The sequence below is a fragment of the Bubalus bubalis genome, chromosome 9, assembly GCF_019923935.1.
Source record: "Bubalus bubalis isolate 160015118507 breed Murrah chromosome 9, NDDB_SH_1, whole genome shotgun sequence".
Classification (NCBI taxonomy): Eukaryota; Metazoa; Chordata; class Mammalia; order Artiodactyla; family Bovidae; genus Bubalus; species Bubalus bubalis.
Genome location: NC_059165.1, coordinates 59301678 through 59322669, shown reverse-complemented (window position 1 = coordinate 59322669; position 20992 = coordinate 59301678). Strand labels below are relative to the sequence as shown.

The 20992-nt window shown below is 44.1% G+C and overlaps 2 protein-coding genes across 6 annotated transcripts; one reads left to right on the top strand and one right to left on the bottom strand.

Moving 5' to 3' along the window:
- Nucleotides 1-97: 97 nt before the first annotated feature.
- On the bottom strand, nucleotides 98-12526 carry HARS1 (histidyl-tRNA synthetase 1). The gene is made up of 13 exons (XM_006062690.3): nucleotides 12365-12526; nucleotides 12003-12092; nucleotides 7126-7245; nucleotides 5543-5638; nucleotides 4787-4912; nucleotides 4058-4165; nucleotides 3807-3905; nucleotides 3486-3579; nucleotides 3185-3312; nucleotides 2846-3088; nucleotides 1185-1301; nucleotides 850-996; nucleotides 98-527 (listed from the first exon to the last, which is right to left on the bottom strand). Exons 1-13 carry the CDS (start codon nucleotides 12452-12454, stop codon nucleotides 456-458), a joined length of 1530 nt encoding a protein of 509 aa, XP_006062752.1. The 5' UTR covers nucleotides 12455-12526; the 3' UTR covers nucleotides 98-455.
- A 65-nt stretch (nucleotides 12527-12591) lies between these two features.
- HARS2 (histidyl-tRNA synthetase 2, mitochondrial) lies at nucleotides 12592-19637 on the top strand. Of its 5 annotated transcripts, XM_006062685.3 has the most exons (14): nucleotides 12592-12658; nucleotides 12751-12901; nucleotides 14279-14353; nucleotides 14739-14858; nucleotides 14980-15075; nucleotides 15899-16024; nucleotides 16128-16235; nucleotides 16497-16595; nucleotides 16886-16979; nucleotides 17318-17445; nucleotides 17538-17780; nucleotides 17935-18051; nucleotides 18280-18426; nucleotides 18843-19637. In XM_006062685.3, the coding sequence occupies exons 2-14, from the start codon at nucleotides 12794-12796 to the stop codon at nucleotides 18900-18902; spliced, it is 1521 nt and encodes a 506-aa protein (XP_006062747.1). In that variant the 5' UTR covers nucleotides 12592-12658; nucleotides 12751-12793; the 3' UTR covers nucleotides 18903-19637. The 5 variants fall into 5 exon arrangements, with proteins under 5 accessions (XP_006062747.1, XP_025148351.1, XP_006062749.1 ...); XM_025292566.2 differs by lacking the exon at nucleotides 12751-12901 and having other exon boundaries at nucleotides 12619-12658; XM_006062687.3 differs by having other exon boundaries at nucleotides 12629-12901; nucleotides 18280-18367.
- The last annotated feature ends 1355 nt before the right edge of the window (nucleotides 19638-20992 follow it).

Here is a 20992-nt window from a genome sequence, read left to right as displayed (position 1 = left end):
TCTCTCCCCATTTTCTACCGCTGAAGTGGTCGCAGTGGGAGACCCAGACTCTGACCAGGAACGCAGGGCTAGGCGGCAGGCAGTGACACAGGCAGGCTCCAGTGATTGAGGCATTTTATTGGACCTTCCAAGGCTGGTTGTGGGGAGCGTTCCCTCTACCTGGTTGTAGGGCTCTGCAGAAGAGACCATCTTGCTCCAGGTCCCTGTAGCCCAGGGACACAGGCAGGGCTACTAAGCCCCCAGAGCCATATGGATAAATGGTATAGTACCTGGCCATTTTTGTCTGTGATTACAAATAAAATAATCATAATAAAAATAAAAAAGTCTCTGTTCTGACCACTTTTAAGGTCTTCCTGTTGGGACAGAAATGTGCAAAGCTGTTGAAGTAGGTATGCAGAGTCTTATCTTAGCCTTAAATAGTGTCAGTCCCACTTTCTTCTGATAGTTTGCTCAACTCAGCAGATGCAAAGCGGCTGGCTTGTTCTCCTTTTGATTTCCTCCACAAGGTCTTCTCTTCGGACGTCCACCTGGCCAAGAAGGAAGGACAAGGTGGTATGAGCATCTTGTGTTCCACTGCTGAGTGCCCATGTCTTCCTCTAGTCATCAGGCCTGGCTCCGCTGGGAGCAGGAACCCAATCAAACACGTCAGGGGAGACAGTGCTTCCTGGGGAAGCCAGAGAGACACAGGGTATGTGGGGATGGAGACCATAAGCATAGTATCATGCTACCGCCTCAGTCCTTTAAGGGGCTACTGTGAATGCCAGGCTTTTGGTCAGGTCTTGAATGGGCCGCCGCATCCAGAAATGGCATTCATTCCGTGTCCCTCCCCCTTCCTGCCCACCTACTTACCTCTTCCCTGCTGGCCACTGAGCGCAGCTTGATGACCCCATCCTTGAGCTCTTGCTCACCAATGATGGCCACCAGTGGGATGCCTGTCTCCTCACAGTACTGCAGCTGATTCAGTAACTTGGGGTTCTTTTTGTAGAGCAGTTCTGCCTGCAGGGAACCAGGGAAGAAAAAAAGCTGGCTTCTGCAATCCTCAGGGACAACCTTCTTGGGGCCCCTCGCTCTGATCTTCACCCCAAGAAATCATAGGAATGGCGGGGCCACTATGGACAAGCTTTTATTTCGTGTGTGTTCAGCATTCCCAAATGTGCTGCCACCGAGGGGCTTGCCTCTTCTACCTTGATCCCAGCATCCCATAACTCTGAGACGAGCTTCAGTCTCTCTTCCAGCAGCTTCTTCTGTGCAGATGCCACAAGCACCTGTGTCTCTGTGGTCCGTACCTTCTCCTCCAAGGCCTAGAAAAGAGTTAAGAAAGAGCTGAGCTAACCTTTACAACACCTTCAGTGAGCAAACAGAGCAGGCTCTTGTCAGTATTCTGAGAGCAGGCCCCAACTCCATCAGGGCAGGCTAGTCTTTTCTCATCTAGCAATTGGGCAAAAATTAGCTCTTAGAAGAATAAGAAATGAACTGAGTGGCTTATGCATATGACTTCCCAGAATAAATAATGGAGGGTAAAGGTAGCTTTTAAAGGAAATGGCAACCCACTCCAGTATTCTTGCCTGGAAAATTCCATGGACTGTGAAGTCTGGCAGGCTACAGTCCATGGGCTCGCAAAGAGTTGGACATAACTGAGTGACTGAGCACACACAAAGGTAGCTTATGTACAGTTTATGAACAAGCTTATCTCCATCTACTATCTTGTGGATCCATCATAAGGAAGTGATATTCTGCACTCACACAGGCAATCCAATCACCCCTAGCAGTTCAAGTACTGACAGTCAAGAGACTGTCTCTTACACTAAAGCCATAGGAGGGGTGTGGATGGAGGGGAGAAAGAATGCTGCTGCTGCCTGTTACTTTTTATGGAAAACTATTTCTATTGTTCTTACAATATAAGCTGCCCGTTGGAACGTCAATTGGAAAACAGTGACCTCAAGAAAAGGATGGGAGCAGTGGGAAGGTTACCCAAAAACAGTAGCAACAGAAGTGGGCCTGAGGCCACAGAGGGCTTTCCTCACATTACTGTAGGTGCTGGAGAGTCAAGATAGCCATCTCAAGGATCCCAGAGCCTCAGATACATGCTTCCCACTTAGAGATAGTATCAGAGTGACTGGGAGCAAGACTGGAGTTAGACTGCCTGCATTCAAATTCTGACTGTGCCACTTAAACCTTTGGCAAATTATTTTATCTATAATCTTCAGTTTCCTTGTCTGAAAAATGTAAATAATAAAAGTAGCTACCTTCTTGGGCTTCCCTCATAGCTGTTGGTAAAGAATCTGCCTGCAATCTAGGAGACCTGGGTTTGATTCCTGGGTTGGGAAGATCTCCTGGAGAAGGAAATGGCAACCCACTCCAGTATTCTTGCCTGGAGAATCCCATGGTCAGAGGAGCCTGGGAGGCCACAGTCCATAGGGTCACAAGAGTCAGACATGACTTCGCGACTAAACTACTACTACTATCCTCAGAAGGCTGTTTAAGAAGTTTTTTAAACAGTGCATGAAAAGCATGAAGCACAGTGCCCAAGCACAGAGGAGTAAAATATTAAGTGTTCTGTATTATGAGAAAGATCCAGGTCTTTAGATATATTGGCCTGGATTTCTGACAGCTCTGAGCAAAGTAGGGACCCAGAGCAAAGGATTTTGTGAAGAAAGAATGATTAAAGATCCATCAAGCTGGCCTATATTAGGGTGAGAGTCTGAAGGACAGCAATTGTCTTCTCCCTTTCTTTGCAAAGATGCTCCTTGACCAGTGCAGTACTACTTCCTCCTTAGATATCAAAGAAGATAGCTCAGGTGTCACCAGCTACCCAGAATTTCCTCCACCCAGCCCCAAGCCCTACCTCCAGCCTCTGCTCCACGATGGAAAAGATCCGCTCTACTCCAATGCTGAGCCCCACACAGGGCACCTTGCGCCCTTTGGGATCAAACATGCCCACCAGCCCATCATAGCGCCCTCCAGCGGCCACGCTGCCCACACCCAGGGGTTCTTCCCCTGCTCGGGCTGGGGGCTGTAGCAGCACCGCCTCATAGATCACACCGGTATAGTAGTCCAGTCCTCGAGCAAGGCTCAGGTCGAAGGAGATCTGGGGGGACAAGAATATGGTCAGTATCAGATGAGGCTCAAGGGCCAGCCTTCAGCCCCAGAGCTCAGCTGAGGCTCCTATCCCAACCTGACTCACCTTGTCAGCAATGCCAAACAAGGTCAGATACTCAAATAGCAGCTTCAGGTCTCCCAGGCCCTCGAGGGCCTGCTTGTTCTGGGACAGTTTAGGATCCTGGAGCAGCTGTTCCACCAGGGATACTCCACCTGGGGAGATAGATCTGTGAACCAGACTGACAAGAAGAAAAAGATACATGTATGCATACACACTTACACACTCCTCTCTCTTTCTCCTATGCATGTACACATACAAAAAGGAATTTCGGCTTTAGCATGAGGGCAGTGGGATGGCTGCTTGGGAGGCAGGCTTTGTTTCTCACCATGCTGCTGGACGTAGTCCCCAATGCGGTCAGCCACCTCAGGTGCCAGGCCCTTCTCTCCTACCATCTCATTCTTTACTTCCTCCCAAGATACCTGGGCAGACAGATACGGGTCAGGGAACCCTGGACAGCTTCCCCAGGACAGAACAAGTATAAGCCCTCTTCAGGGGGTGTCTTGAGCAGAAGCTGCCTGTCAACGTATATCCTGGAGCTAATCTTCCTCTGTGGGCATAGAGGCAGGACCCTCTCTCTCCTAATCTTTTCCATATCTCAGGGCAAGGTTGGACCTGGGAAAAGAACAGTCAAGTGTTTGGTGGTTACCTTGTCCAGCTTGTCCACTGAGGAGCAGATGGTGCGGAACTTGCTGTCTGGAACACCACAGACGGCAAACATCCCATCTAAGATGCGCCGATCATTCACCTACAGTGACCCAAGGCACAGTGATAAGGAATCTCTTTACATGGCCCTTTACAGTGCTGGATGCTTAGGCTCCTGTTGCCTCTGAACCAGGACCTTCCCCTGGGAGAGGCCAGGCCCAGCTTTGCCCCCCCGCAGCTCCATTTAGCTCTGACCTTGACCAGGAAGTCGCCAATCTGGAGTGAACTCAGGATCTCACACATGATCTTCAGGCACTCTGCATCAGGAAGCATGGGGTCAAACTGCCCAGCAATGTCAAAATCCTGTGGGGAGAGGTGTAGTTAGGGGTCCCCAAGGGCCTTGAGGGAGGGCTCCTGGGAGCTCTGCTTTCCGTGAAGGAGGCCTCACTGCACTCACATGCAGGCCACGTTCTTCATTTTCTGTCTGACTGTCAGCCCAGAGGAAAACCCCAGCCTTCCTGGGTCTCTTTACCAGGCTTGGTTTTCTTCCTATCTACTGGGCTATTCCTTTCAATATTTGTCCTTATTTCCTTCCACTGTTGTCGGGGGAGTTACCTGGCCTCAGTCATTTTCTCTCTTCATTTAGAAGCTCTGCCACCATTCTGGATGACAGTACCTCAAATCCAATTTCCTCATCCTTTGCTGTCATCCTATCACTGTGGTTTAATATAAAGAGCACTGGACCAAGACTTCTAGTCCTAACTTTGCCTTTCTTATCCCTATAGTCTCTTCATCTTCCTGAGCCTCAAGTTTACTCATATGTAAAATGAGGAGAATAACCCCTGTCCTGTATGTGAAAATACTAAAGAAATCTTAGGGTTAGCATTATCTGGGGCATCTAGTTTGTTTAGGACACCATGAGTACTCAATAGGTTCTACTAGCTTGAGGGACTGCTGCCTTACCCAGCCTGCCCCCATACTCACACATTGGTAGAATTCCCGATATCGGCCTCGGGTCATGGCTGGGTTATCCCGCCGATATACTTTTGCTATGTGGTAGCGTTTAATGTTGGTCAGTTTATTCATTGCCAAGTATCGAGCAAAAGGAACCTAATGACAAAGTTAAGAAGAATGGCTCACTTATCACAGTCTGGAAGTTGATGATTCTCACCAAGCTGGGGTCTAACTCCACCCTGTGTGGGTTAAAACTACCACTTGTAAGATTAACAGCATTTCTGAACATCAGCAAGAATCAACTCTGTTACCACAGGGGCAGCTGAAGTCTCAAAAAATATTAAAGCTCTTTTCTTTTGGGGCCGTGGTAAGCACAGCAGAGGGGTGGGTGGATTGGCCGGGGAGCAGAAAGGAGGCCCTATTCAGCGATGTCTAAGCAGATGATTCTCTGATATAGCTTGGAGATAAAGGAAACAGGCTTTTGGTCAATTAAGGAGAACACCGTCCATTAGACAGGACAAAGGAGATGTATTCTGAAGCCAGGGGATTGCTGCCAGAGTCAGAACTGGACCCTGACATAAAGCTGAGATCTCACTCAGGATTTCAGAAGTCTTCTAAGGCTAGCTATGCTCTGTTTAGCCAAAGTCCAGTTCCTGCTTTAGAGAAAGAATTTCCCTGACTGCAAGATTATATTTGATCCCACCTATGTCTAGCTGCCCTCAAACCTGAGGCTAGAAAAAGCCCCAGCCCAGTGAGGGCCAATCAATCCAAAGTTTAAAAAGATACAGTGAGGTCATATCGAAGAGAGAGCAGCTCCCCACCCTGGTCCTTCAGGTCATAGATAAGCTTAGAGTCTTCTCCATACTTTCCAGTCAGTGTTTCCTGGAGAAAAAGAAATGTGATCACAAAGATAAATATAAAAATTTAAAAGGAAGTTTTAAAAACAAACCCCCCCCCCCCCCATTCTAACGATGACTGATTTCAACTTACATTTCCTCTAAAATTCATATATTGAACCCCCAGTCACCTCAGATTAGGGCTCTATTGGGGGAGAGGGTCTTTAAAGAAGTAACTAAGCTAAAATGAGGTCATTAGGGTGAATCCTAATCCAATAAAACTCATGTCCTCATAAAAAGGAAATCTGGACACAGAGGAGGGAAGACGATGTGAAGACACAAGGAAAAGACACCGTCTAAAAGCCAAGGAGAGAGACCAGGAACAGATCCTTCCCTCATGACCCTTAGAAGGAGCCAACAGCTTATCTTGGACTTCCAGCTTCCTGGCAATACATTTCTGTTGTTTAAGCCACCTAGTCTACGGTATTTTGTTATGGCAGCACTTGCAAAACTAATCTAGGTAGAAATAGAAATGAGTACAACCATTTGATGCAGAAATTCTATCTCTGGGAATTTATCCTGTAGCTAAATGCCCACTAGTACCAGACATTGTTCTAAGCCCTGTGTCTCCATCCGTGAACAAAGGCAGTCCATGCCCTCTTGGATCTTCTGAAGTAATGACAAGAGACAGGCAGTACATTAATGCAAGGAAACAAATTAACAGATAATTTCTGATAGTGATAGTTGATGTAATGGAAATAAAATAGGTTGATATGCTAGATAAGGGTTGCTTTAGAAAAGGCACTGAAGAGGATTATTTGAGGGATGGCATTTTAATTAAGATATGAAGTGAAAATCTGTCATGTCTAATTTAGCTTGAAATTAAAGACATGCAAAGAGCTAGGGGAAAAAGAGAGCTCAGGAAGAGGGAAGAGCAAGAACAAAGGCCCTACGATAGACACATTTAGTATGTTCCAGGAACAGAAAAAAAGACCATGGTAGCAAAGTGGACAAGGGGAAGAATAGCATGAGATGAGAAGGGAAAGGTGGGCAGTTGCCACATCATGTAGGGCCTTGTAAGCCCGAGTAAAGAGCTTAGATTTTATTATAAATGCACTGGGAGCCAGTGGGTTTTAAGCAGGGAGTGATGCAAAGAACTGCTCTTTAATAGACTAGAAACCACCTCAAGGTCCATCAATAGGAGACTTGGTTGAGTATTTATCCTTTATACATTTGATCTGCTTGTATCTAGGAAACATCTTGGGTACAGGTGACACAGAATTCAGGGTAGTCTGGAGCCATAACAGCTTCCACTCCTGAGAAGGGCTCTCTTTTGGAAGCTGCTGGCTGCAACCAAGGTAAATAAAAAGCAGGCCCTCTCCCTCTATGCCAGTCCCGTCCCCCTTCTCATGGAGAATACCAAGCTTTGTCTGCATTAAGAGAGAGGCCTTTGGGCCTCACTCCCCTGCCACCCTCTTTGTTGTTGGTATTCCCATTCTTCCACCACATAATTTCTCCTAATCTGTCTCTCACCTTTAGTTCAAATACAGGTGTATCAATCACTTCTGCACCATGGCGCTTGAAGCAGCTGATGATTACATCAAACACCTTCTCTCTAACTGCCATCTGCCGGGGATTATAATCTCTTGTGCCCTTGGAGTCAAAATCAGCCAGAGAACCAAGGATGAGGTTTAAAAACAAAGAACAATACAGTCTAGAAATATGCAAGTATGACTTCAATGATGATGAATGAAAACTCTGTCCCAAACTTAGATTTCCCTACAGGTCAGGGAGTTGTAAAACAGGTGCAAACAATTCCCTATTAACTACCACACCCATTAGCTCTCACCTTTCTAAATTTTGACCCATCTTTTACTTTGGTTCTATCTTCCAGAATTCTTGGAACTCTGTTCTCTAATTTTCCTAAACTCATTTTCTGGGATAACAAAACATTTCCCTGCCTAACAGGAAACATCTACCTGATGACAGGCAATATAAGCAACTCAAACTGGCTTAACTCATTGAATTCCAAATTTTACAAGTAATATTCTCTTCCAATATACCTTAAAAAAAAATCCTATGGAGAAAGAAATGGCAACCCACTCCAATACTCTTGCTTGGAAAATCCCATGGACAGAGGAGCCTGGTGGGCTACAGTCCACGGGGTCGCAAAGAGTCAGACACGACTAAGCGACGTAAAAAAAAAAAATCCTAGTGAATACTATTTACCTTTAATTTGTTTCTGATAGCTCTATGACATGGACTGAGTAAATGAATTAGAAGATGTTGAGAAGTTAAATCATTATTTAAGGCCATTCAGCAGGTTCATGGCAGCCAGTACTAGAACTCTGTTCTTTCAGATCAGAACTTCTAGTTTGGGCTTTTATATGCTACTCACAAGTAGGACCTCTTTATATTCTTACTATTTACTAAGGACTCCAAAGTTGATTATTCCTATCAATATTTATCATGTTTGAAATTAAAACTGAAAACATTTAAAAATATTAATTCACTTAACAAAAAAGAAAATCCATTACATGTTAACATAAATAACATTTTAGGAAAATGTAACTACTTTCCAAAACAAAAAGATTTGGTGAGAAGAGTGGCATTGATTTACATTTTTGCAAATCTTTAATGTCTGGATTAACAGAAGTCAGCTCTATTCTCATATATGCTTTTTGCATTCAATTCTGTGGTGATATATTGTTCTGGTTGAGTATATAAAGAAAATCTAGCCTTACAGAGATGTATAATTATAAAAGGAGGAATACCTGAATAAACTTTTCAGCTAACTTTAGATATTCTTAAACTACACCAAAATCTGATGAGGGAAAGCTTCTTAAGGATTGGTTACAATGTGGAATCTAAAACTACATCAATGAACTTTTTACACTGTCACATTAAAATCCATTATAAGGAACACAGAATTCATAGACAGAAAGTAGAACACTACTTACCAAGAACTGGAGGGATGGTAGAATGGGGTATCACTACCCCATTTAATGGGTAAAGAATTTTAGTTTGGTATGGTAAAAAAGTTCTGGAGGATGAACAGTGGTCATAGTCACACAACAATATCAATGTACTTAATGCCACTGAACTGTACACCTAAAAATGGCTGAAATGGGCAAATTTTATGTTATCTATATTTTACTACAATTTAAAAGGATCTGTTACTCTATCTTGTACTTGGAATGGCTGTTTTACCCAGGCATGATTTTATAACATCATGCATTGGTCATTTAGAAAATATTGGTTCTTTGATAACAGTTATACAGATATTCCAAATGTTGATATGCTTCATTATACAATATCAGAAAACCATATTTGTTCATGTCACCATGCTGCTACTGCTGCTAAGTCGCTTCAGTCATGTTCGACTCTGTGCGACCCCAGAGACAGCAGCCCACCAGGCTCCCCTGTGCCTGGGATTCTCAAGGCAAGAACACTGGAGTGGGTTGCCATTTCTTTCTCCAATGCATGAAAGTGAAAAGTGAAAGTGAAGTCACTCAGTTGTGTCCAACTCTTCGCGACCCCATGGACTGCAGTCTGCCAGGCTCCTCCGTCCATGGGATTTTCCAGGCAAGGGTACTGGAGTGGGGTGCCATTGCCTTCTCCTCATGTCACCATAGATCTCATCAAAAAAGTTTTAAGTGTTGGGAAGCTGTCAGGCTCATGGTGGAAAATAACAAGTTCTAACTTTCTCTTGAACACCTGAATTTTATTTTACTGGCAACACATACTGTTGAATGTTTCCCTTGAGGTGTCAAGGTTCACTTTATTCATTTTTGTTAAAAGATCTGCCAGATATCCAGATCTTTAACACAACAGTTTTATCTTTTAGTTTTTCTTTCAAATACAAAAGGTTTTCCATGAAGAAAGCAGCTAGTTCAGCTTATAATTCATACATGGCACCAAGTATTTTTTCTATTTTGGGATGCAGCAGAAGTGCTTTATGCGTGCTTCCCATTACATCATGTAGAGTATTAAAAAGGTGTACTCAAGGGTCAATAATCAATAAAATTAATAATTTTTACTGTTTTATCAAGGACATTCTTAAGTAAAACTGATTTTTTTTTTCTCCTGTGAGTTTTTGAAAGTAAAGAACATAAAGTGGCTATTAGTACAGCTCCATGCCAGCATCTTGATTTGTGCTAAGACACCAGCAGTTTTACACACCAGTGCTTTTGCACCTTCATTGCAAATGAAATGAAGAGGGCATGTAACATTATGAAAATAATTTTGACCAGGAAGGTCCCTTCAAAGAGTCCTTTCCCTGTAATATTGAGTATTTTGTTAACTAAGAATCACACGTCAAGAAATGTATTTCAACAAACTAGAGTGGATATTAACTCTTCACTATATTCACATTTTCTTTTAACATTATATTATGGAAATTTTCAAACACGCATTATAGAGAATAGTACACTGAACCACCAGGTATCTACTATCCCGCTTAAACAACTATCAACATCTGCTATTTTTTGACTAAGCCCCAACATTTTTTCCTGCAGCATTTTAAATTAAAAATCCTAGATGTACTTTCATCCACAAATATTTCAGTATGATTTTCTAACATACAAAGATTAAAAAACGAAACACTGTAATACCTTTCTTACAACCAACACAACTTAAGATCAGCCCACCTAACAGCAACCCTTTAGATAGTGCCCAAACCATGTTTATTACTCCCAATTGTTGCAGTCATATCTTCTTATGCTTGGCTTGTTTGAATCAGATTCTAAATAACTTCATGCCTTGTACTGGGTTGATGTGTCTCATGTCTATTTAATCTGCAGCAATTTTCTTTTTTTTTTTTTTTAATTGTCCTTTCTTGTTGAGGAAATTGAGTCATTTTTCTGAAAGACTTTTTCTCATTCTAGATTTGGTTAACAGTAAACTCAATGTGGTCATTTAACATGTGTTCCTCCATTTCCCATATTTCTAGTAAACTGGTGGTTAGACTGATTAGATTCAGGTTCAGTTGTTCTTGGCAAGAACACTTCATAGGTGGTGCTGTGTACTTCTTATTGCATCATATTTGGTGGAATATAATATCTGGTTGTCCTACTTTTAGCAATGCTAAGATTGATCACTGGGTTTAGGTGAGGCCAGCCTGATCTATCAATAAATCCCCATTAATCTTTTCACCCAATAGTTTGAATAGCTATTGATGGTTACTGCCTTGGGTTTTTACACTGTCTTTTTAATGTCTGAAATGAGTTACATGTAGAAAATAATAGCTCAATGATTTTAGGAGCCCAAAGAATTACTCTTAAAAGGTGACATCTCAACATAAGGAAGACAAATCATCTACTGCGGAAGTAAATTTCACATGCATTCATTGAATACCTATTTAGTCCCAGGCACCTAGTTTCAGCCTCTCAGGTTAAATCAACCATGTGAATAATGAAAGGTCAGCAATAAATGCAATAACAGAATATTTATGAAGTGCCAAGGTACCTAGATGATGGGTAAGTAGTCTGGTTTATAGAACTCACAGAAAGTGTCACCTGAACTGAAATCATGGAGGCTGAGTTAGCAACTTCATTCCACTCCACTGTCCTTCTCTATTTGATTCCAGACATAAAGTCTTTTTCTAGTTCTTGGATAGTACCAAGAGTCTTTCTTGCTTCAGGATTTCCCTACCCTGCCTGGACCTATCTTCCTCACATTCTTCACCTGGCTGTCTCCCACTCATCTACAGATCAACTAGTCTATTATTTCCTCAGACTCTGCAGTTCTCCCTTATTTTTCTCAGAGAATCCTTTCTATTTCTTTACATAACTTAACACAACTTGTATTACATATCCATGTGTGGGATTATTTTTCTTCCCAAGTCTGTTTCCATTGTAGGATGTACGCTGTGTGTGTGTGTGTTTAGTCGCTAAGTCATGTGCAGCTCTTGTGAACCCATGGACTGTAGCCCACCAGGTTCCTCTGGGATTTCCAAGGCAAAAATACTGGAGTGGGTTGCCATTTCCTTCTCCAGGGTATCTTCCCCACCCAGGGATGGAACCCATGTCTCTTGCATTGCAGATGAATTGTTTTATCACTGATCCACCAGGGAAGCCCAAGCTCTCTGAGGGCAGGCTATATTGTTCACCATGGTAAACTCACTGCTTTGTACACTGCTAGGAACACAGTAAGCACTCAGTAAATATTTACTGAATGAAAAGAGGAGTAGACTCCCCTAAGCAACCAGCTGGCCTAGTTTCTTTCATCACTTTGTCATCCCAGAATGACTCAGATATTGTCCAGTTCAGCCTGGCGCCAAGAGCAACTGCTGTATCCTCTGCAACATTTCAGATCCTCCTCAGTGATCTGGTTCAGGGGGGCAGGCATATGCGTCCTTGTGAGTGGAATTAGGGGCCCTCTAGGAGGCTCCCTAAAGGAATAATATTTACCTTGGGGGTTTTGAGCACAAACTTCGGTTTTCCTTCATCAGGGCCCAGCTGTGCCTTCAGTTTCAGTAGTTTTGCCACCTCCTCCTCGATCTGTGGAGGGAAAGTAGGCGCTGGACTACCACATCTGCCATTCCCTCCCGCTCCCGCCATTCATTCAGTATCCCTCCCTCATCAGGATGTGGGGCATATCTCTCTCCTAGCTTTGCTTCTCCCAAATCCTACCCCAACTACCTCCCCACTCAGCCCGTCCTGCTATTTACCAGTCGAGTCCCTTCTTCCAGATCCCTATCCTCTATGCAGACCACCCCCGCTCTGTCCTCGCTGGCCTTGTTTTGTCCTCTCTCCCGCCGCCTGGGTCGTACCTGCTCGGCGCTGGCCTTCTGCTGCTTAAGGCCCCGCACACGCTCTCCCTGAACTCGCACCAGATCCTCCAGCGCCGCACGATCAGCCATACTTGCTGCCGACTGGAGCTGACTGCTGGCTAGATAGGCTGCGGTGGCCACAGCCTCGACTCGGAGGACTTCCGGATATCGAGTAGTTGGCCCATACGCCTAGAGAGCCACCGCCCAATAAAAAATTACTTCCGGCTCCTACCGGAAGTGCGGAGGCCGGGCGGGAGCCGGAGAGGAGTGGAGTTAGTGTGCTAGGTTTGAGAGGTTGTACAACCATTTATCTCATCTTTGGTGCTCGGTTTCGCCTCCACAGCGTCCTGTAACCTTTGCTGGGGTCCTGTCTGCCTCATTCTTAGGTCCTTTGCCTCTTGTTCCGGAAATCCTGCTTCCTGCCGCAAGATGCCCCAGCTTGGACTCCTACCTGGGAGAGCCTGGACTGTGTTGCTTGGCCAGCTCCGGCGGCCGCCTGGTGCTTTGTGCATCAGGGCAGTCCGTTCTCACAGTCAGGTGAGCCAGACTGAGATAGCTGTGGTCTGTCGGGGCAGGATCTCCAGATCTGAAAGCATGGACTCTCAGCCTGTACTCCCGCCGTATTACAGTCGGTATTTAGTGAGTGCCCTCGATGTACCGACACAGAGCTAAGGCCTTTTAGGATGCTTTATTATTTAATCATCAAAGCAATCTTGAGAGGTTGGGGTTATATTTCCATTTTATAGTTGAGGAAGCGGAGGCTGCAAGGTTAAATGACTTACGTGTGGCTACGTAGTAAGGGAGCATTTTAGTACAGGTCCACAATCCCTTATCTGGACCTTTTGGGCTCAAACACATAAAAAAATTTTTTTAAGCAAAGAATGTGAACATAACCACTTACGACCATAAGTAAAATGAATTCACGTTAGAATTTACCTCAAAATGAATCTCCCTCATCCCAGTTTGTAGTTTTCAAAGATTATGGATTCTTAGGAGGGGCTATGGGCTTCACTGCCCTGCCTTGGAGGATAGAATCAGCCAAAGTATGAACTACACCCTCTATATTTCTGGAAGGGTGTACAGTCTGCTGGTAGTAAAATCACAGATTCTATTTTACCTTGGGAAAGACACTGTTGACTTCCTAGTAGATGCTTTGTGTTATGTCCAACAGGGTGCATATCTTTTGTTACTTGCAGACACAGCATCCTATTAATCTTTTTTTTTTTTTTTAATCCATTCCTGTTTGTTCCACAGGCATTGTTCTCTGTTCTTGGAAGAAAAAGAATGGGCTGTTCTTGGGCTGGTTCTCTTCTGTCTTCAAGTTATTTTTTTCCTATCTCTAAGCCTAATGACCATTGCTATCTTATTAACAATTTTTATTTTTTGCTCTTTGAGTGGAAACTGAGAACTGGAGATCATACTAGTCCCTACTCCTAGATGGTCAGTGGTGGTAGTCTTGGGTTTCTTTGTGCCTTCATTGTTTTTGGGTGGTTAAACTTTTCCATATATTTGAAAACTCCAAATATGGTGAGGAAGCTTGTATAGTAAACACCTGATCTTCTGTGTATCGCATATATAGCTGGGTTTTTGGAAGTGCGCTGAGATTAGGATAGATAGCATAGTGTTAAGAGTTCGTATTGCTCAGGACCAAAAGTATTTGCAGGTTGGTGGTGCACAGGGCCAGAGATACCACAGTCCTGGCCAGTATTTGGTTGCGCTAAGTCTTAGTTGCAGCATGCAAGATCTTTTAGTTGTGGCATGGGAACTCGCATTTGCAGCATGTGGAATCCAGGGGACCAGGGATCAAACCCAGCCCCCCTTGCATTGGGAGTGTGGAGCCTTAGCTGCTGGACCACCAGGGAAGTTCCTTTGGCCAGTATGAGAGGAACTGTATCTCACATTTTTTTCTGCCAGGTTGCAGAGGCACTGTTTGCATCCCAACTGAAACCTCATCAAGAGAAGTCAAATTTTATTATCAAGACCCCAAAGGTAATACCCTGTACCGCACGTTGTCCATTAGAGTGCCTTAGAGTTCTGCCCTCTGCTTCCCTTCCCAACCACTTTTAATGTTTTTATTTGTTTTGGCCATACTCTGTGTCTTACAGTGCAGGATCTTAGTTCCCTGACTAGGGATTCAACCCATATCCTAAACACAGAGTCCTAACTACTGGACCCCCAGGGAATTCCCTACTTTTAACATTTTTTTAAACTAATTTTAAAAAAGTCTTTACTATTCTGGAGGTACTAGGTGGGGCTCATAGTCATCTGAACCCAAAGTGATTTCAACTCCATACCTTAGATTGTAGATATAGTTTAACTCTTTGTCTTAAATGGACTTGATTTTGTTTTCATTCTGGCTTCTTTTGATTTCTAGGGTACCAGAGATCTTAGTCCCCAGCAGATGGTGGTGAGGGAGAAAATTCTTGATGTGGTTGTTAGCTGCTTTAAACGTCATGGAGCAAAGGGGTTGGATACCCCGGCATTTGAACTAAAGGTAAGAGGAGAAAAAAGTGCAGGAACCCCATTTCTTCACCTGCCTTATTTCCCAGAGGGCTTCTAGCCTATGTTCTGGAGTTTTCCTTTTAACCATGGCACTTTCTGTTTGACCTCTGTAGGAAATACTTACTGAGAAGTATGGAGAGGACTCTGGACTCATCTATGATCTGAAGGATCAGGGCGGAGAGCTGTTGTCATTGCGCTATGACCTTACTGTATCCTGAGTTCTGGAGGCTTCCCTCTTTCAAACTCAGAGGGCAACTCTGACTAACCAGAAAAGAGTGGCTCTGGGATCCTATAGTCTTGTTGGCAGTAGTCTTTACTTGTAGTTTCTTCCAGAAGGCAATTCTGCCAGCACAGCCTGTCCTAGTGCCTTGTCATTTAAGTTTATAGTTTGTTAGGTGACCTTCCCTGGTGGTTCAGTGGTAAGACTCATGCAGGGGGTGCAGGTTTGATCCCTGGTTGGGGAACTGAGATTCCCCCATGCCATGCAGCACAGCAAAAAAAAAAAAAAAAATAGTATGTCAGCATCCCTGGGGGAAGCTTGCCGAAATACAAATTCTTGACCTCTAGCCGCTGATGTTCTTAATTCTGTAGCTGGAGTGGGAGTTAGCAATCTGCATTTTAAACAGGTACTTGGGAATTAGGATGTAGGTGGTCCTTGAGCATTTAAAGAAAAATTGACTTAGAAATTGTAGACAAATCCAGGTTCTGAAGCTTGACTCTTCTAAGACAGTCAAGAATTTATCTGAGTGGGAGGAAATGCTCAGACTTGAAGTTCTTGGGTCATTTCTATCTCTGTTTCCACTGCTTTTTACAGAACTTACAGTCTTGCTAGCTGGGATTCCTTCGTTTGACACTATTTAACATATATTGATTGCTAAGCCATGGGTATAGTGAGAAAGGAGACAAAGAAGGTCCTTGTTCTAATTCTGGTGGGTGAGATCTGATTGATAGAGCCCCAGTCCTCCCTAATGTCTTTCCACTGGGCTTAAACTTTGTATGCAGTATCATTCTTCCTTAACCTATTTATGTAAGGTCCCTTTTGCTCGTTATCTGGCCATGAATAAAGTGAAGAAGATGAAATGCTATCATGTTGGAAAAGTGTGGCGGCGGGAGAGCCCAACCATAGTCCAAGGCCGCTACCGGGAGTTCTACCAGTGTGTAAGAGACCTGATGGAGGCAGCATGGTTTGATAGTTCTGGGGGCCACAACCGGGGAACTGGCTGCTCAGTTATTTTTTTCCCGTCTTTTTTTTTTGCTGCAGGATTTTGACATTGCTGGTCAATTTGACCCTATGATCCCTGATGCAGAATGTTTGAAGATCATGTGTGAAATCCTTAGCGGATTGCACTTGGGGGATTTTCTCATTAAGGTGAGGCCAGAGCTGAGGACTGAGAAGTGAAGTATGGATTTGGCCTAATGCTGTTTCAACTGTCTCAAGACATAGGTGACACCAGCCATTGAGGCTATAGCTCTAGGATTTTCTTTGTACAGGTGTTGCATTTCATATCTATATCTATATAATCATTCTGTGAAACTTCTGTCCCTTTTGAGTCAGGAGAATTGGGACTGCCATTGTTTTGATGGAGAGGTCATTGACAAGGCATTTGGGTTGCTTCCATTGAGTTCACAGGTCAGTGACCGACGGATTTTGGATGGGATATTTGCTGTCTGTGGTGTTCCTGAAAGCAAGTTCCATGCCATTTGCTCCTCGGTAGACAAACTAGACAAGGTAATGAAGAAGACATGCTTCAGTAGACCCTGCCTTCAAACCTATACCCTTAGAGGAGATTGTGGCCAGAAGTGAGTTATTTCTGGGAGGAAAGTAAGGAGACATTCTGAAACAACACCTGAATTTTGCTGTGCAGTGGAGATTATGGCTAGATTTCCTAAGCTGCCTCTAACTGTGCTGAGTATAGTGTTAGCTACTTGTGACATACCTAATGAATGAAATAAGATGTCCTTTTCCATTTAGAGAAAGAGGGGTCTTGGGGCTAGCCTAATGTTTGGATGTTTGTGCAGATATCTTGGAAAGATGTGAGACATGAGATGGTGGTAAAGAAAGGCCTGGCTCCTGAAGTGGCTGATCGAATTGGGGATTATGTCCAATGTCATGGTAAGAACCACTTTTTATTTTAGAGGTACGTGATAGAACCAGAGTAAGGGTGATCCGTGTATAACTTCTACCTCTGAAACAGCTCCTTTCCATAAATGTGCTAAGTTCCAGAGCCTGGTTTGAATTTAATAACCTTTTTACTTACTGTAACCAGTTATGTCTTCAGATGTCAAAGGTGGAGGTAGATGAGGGAAATCTGGTCAGATGTGATCAGGATCTTTCTTTTTTTTTTTTAAAGAAAATGGGGAGGACTAGTTGGAGTACATTAGGGTTAAATTTGAATGAAACACATCTGGGTGTATAGCAGAGAACTTATTTCTCCCCACATGTCTCCCCAGGTGGGATATCCTTGGTGGAGCAAATGTTCCAGGATCCCAGACTATCCCAGAACAAGCAGGCCCTAGAGGGGTTGGGAGACCTGAAGCTGCTGTTTGAATACCTGACTTTATTTGGAGTTGCTGAAAAGGTTAGCTGAGTAGGGAGTTGACCTCTTGCTGTGTCTAGGGCTCTTAGGGTCCTGAGTCTTGTGTGACATTGACTGTAACTTTGTCTCTGCAGGTCTCCTTTGACCTGAGCTTGGCTCGAGGCCTGGACTACTATACAGGAGTGATCTATGAAGCAGTGCTGCTACAGACCCCAGTGCATGCTGAGGAGGAGCCACTGAATGTGGGCAGTGTGGCTTCTGGTGGTCGCTATGATGGGCTGGTGGGCATGTTTGACCCCAGAGGCCACAAGGTGCCATGTGTGGGGCTCAGCATTGGGGTAGAGCGAATCTTCTCCATTGTGGAGCAGAGGATGAAGGTAGGTCCTTGGTAGGATTAGAGTGGGGCTGCATACCTAAAAAACTCATGTTTCTGGAGGTGCAGTTGGACTGTTTTTTGATGATTGTTTTTGTTTTTTTGAAATATTGGTGCAAAAGTTTTTATTAGTTTACTTTCTCTCTCTCTTTTACTAGACTTTTGGTGAGAAGATACGGACCACAGAGACCCAAGTGTTTGTGGCCACACCACAGAAGAACTTTCTTCAAGAACGGTTGAAGCTAATTGCAGAGCTTTGGGATGCTGGGATCAAGGTATAAAGGAGCTAAAATCTACACTATCTAGGTATATGTAGAATTCATGCACCAGGCCCACTTCTAGCTTATACCTAGGGTGGAACTCAAGACATTTCTAGTATTCACTGGAGTATCTTCTTAGGGTACAAGTAGGCTAGCTACTTACTTTTTAGATATGTTTGCTCCTGGGATTTTAGTGGTATACTTAACTTCTAAATCCTCTATTCTTAACTTCACCCTTTTTAGGCAGAGCTGATGTATAAGAACAACCCTAAACTACTACCCCAACTGCACTACTGTGAGAACATGGGAATTCCACTGGTGGTCATTATTGGTGAGCAAGAACTGAAGGAAGGGGTCATCAAGCTCCGTTCAGTGGCCAGCAGGGAGGAGGTGAGTCAGGCCAGCCAGAAATAGAAGGGACCAAGTGTTTCTACCTTCCTTAGATTCTTTGAGAAATATGTATATTTTAGCTGTGGAAGTATCTCCAGGGTTAATAGTGATAGAAGTGAATGAGGTGCCATCCTGGGCAACCATTATAGCTGATGATTGGCTGGATGGGCAAAAAGACAAGTGAAATCTCCATGGGTATTTCAAGATTAATCAACAAAACAGACATAGATTAGGTATTTGAATCACTTTAGTCTTGAGGGGAAACATTCTTCAGGTCAGGTTGAAGCACGTACTCCTCCCTACTGGTTGCCCAAGTAGTGGGAGCAGTTGCAGAGTTAAATGAATCCAGAAAAGTAGAGGCTAAGAAACTAGTATCACTCTCTAGTTTGTCACGTGAGGGTTCTCTTATGTTTCAGGTGGCCATTAAACGGGAAAATCTAGTGGCTGAAATTCAGAAACGACTGTCTGAATCTTGATCATTACCTGAATGCCATCTGCTGATCTTTGTAGAAAAGGTTTCACCTAGGACTGACTTCCTAATGGACTTCACACCTGCTGGCCAGAATTTGTGACAAGTGTGTCTGGATCCTTCATCCTTACTGGGTACAGAACTGTAGAACGCCCTGAGGACTCCTAGGCTAGTGTGAGCAGCTATGCATGGGCACAGATGGCTGGTATGTGAAAGAGATATGCTGTAACTGCCAAGGCAGATGGCAGATTTGAAATGCCGTTGAACGCTACCAACAATGTGCTGAGATGGTTGCTGTCAGCAAGTCTCTTGGAAAGTCACCTCAGGTTGAGAGGATTCTGAACCATTGAGATCAAAAGTCAAATATTTAGCCTTCCACTATGGCTTCTGGAAAGTTTGTCCAAAACCTAGTCATGGGCTGTCCAGGGAGTTTTGGGGAGACAGCAAGGAGGGGAAATGACCACTTTCTGTTTTGTTTGAGAACAGAGATGCTATCCTAAGGGCATTGCACTGCCCATATTGATGTGGCATCTCTCTAGCCCATCCACTGTTAATGATAACAGGGTGAGCCTGTTTGGTAATAATCTTGAATGTTGAACTTAATAGGTGACCTGACAAGATGGAGATATGTTTTTGGAGCCCATTACCTGTGCCGGAATCACTTCTCTGACTTCCATGTCCTGCCATGGAGGTAGCTGTTCTTGAAGAGGTTGTATAATATATTAAATAAAATTTAAATGGAGTAGTTTGAGTAATTCGTTATCAAGGGGTTGGTTTGCATAGGCCATAGAAAACGCTTGAGTGTACACTGGAGGATTCTGTGAACTAGGAGTAATCTCCCTGGGGTGATGCTTGTGTACTGAGTGAAGGGAATGACCACAGTTCCCCCTGCCCCCAACTTAGAGATAAAGTCACACCACTGCATCAGTGTCTATAGTGAGACATCTGCTAGAGTTCTTCACGGGAGTGTTGCTGATACCCACCTTCCCAAGTCCAATCATGTTGAAACTGTGCCCTATGGAGTTGGTGATGGACAGGAAAGCCTGGTGTGCTGCAATTCATGGGGTCGCAAAGAGTCGGACACGACTGAACAACTGAACTGAACTGAAACTGATGGATTGAATGACCCTAATGTACTCAGGTGGAGGAAAAATGAATGAACCAAAGGGTGCTAGCATTGCTTCAAGATAAAGAGACAAATTGCAAAAAGTGCTTTGTGTTTGTGTGTTGGGAAGGCTGCAACCTTTACAGTTAAGTGCTCTGAGCCTGTATCCTTAGTGCTTGCGGTGAATCACTAAAGTGAAGCATTTGAGACCCTATAACAGCGCTTACTCCTTGGAAGAAAAGTTATGACCAACCTAGATAGCATATTGAAAAGCAGAGACATTACTTTGCCAACAAAGGTCCATCTAGTCAAGGCTATGGTTTTTCCAGTAGTCATGTTTGGATGTGAGAGTTGGACTGTGAAGAAAGCTGAGCGCTGAAGAATTGATGCTTTTGAACTGTGGTGTTGGAGAAGACTCTTGAGAGTCCCTTGGACTGCAAGGAGATCCAACCAGTTCATTCTTAAGGAGATCAGCCCTGGGGTTTCTTTGGAAGGAATGATGCTAAAGCTGAAACTCCAGTACTTTGGCCACATCATGAGAAGAGTTGACTCATTGGAAAAGACTCTGATGCTGGGAGGGGTTGGGGGCAGGAGGAGAAGGGGACGACAGAGGATGAGATGGCTGGATGGCATCACTGGCTCGATGGACGTGAGTCTGAGTGAACTCCGGGAGTTGGTGATGGACAGGGAGGCCTGGTGTGCTGCAATTCATGGGGTCGCAAAGAGTCGGACACGACTGAGCAACTGAACTGAACTGAACAGCGCTTCAGCCTTAAATGTTTGGAAACTCCTGGAATGCACGCAAGTTTATTAGGCTAGATCAGAGAGCATTGATCTGAATCTTATTTTCCTCTTGTTAAGGCGAGTTGAATCTGCCTGTTTTGAAAACCAGGGCAAAAGGTTTGCAGGCGCCCTTACTTCCGTGTTGCTTCATACTTGCCTTGCGCATGCGCTATTTCTTTGGCGCGGAGGCGGGGCTGACAATCCTGTTT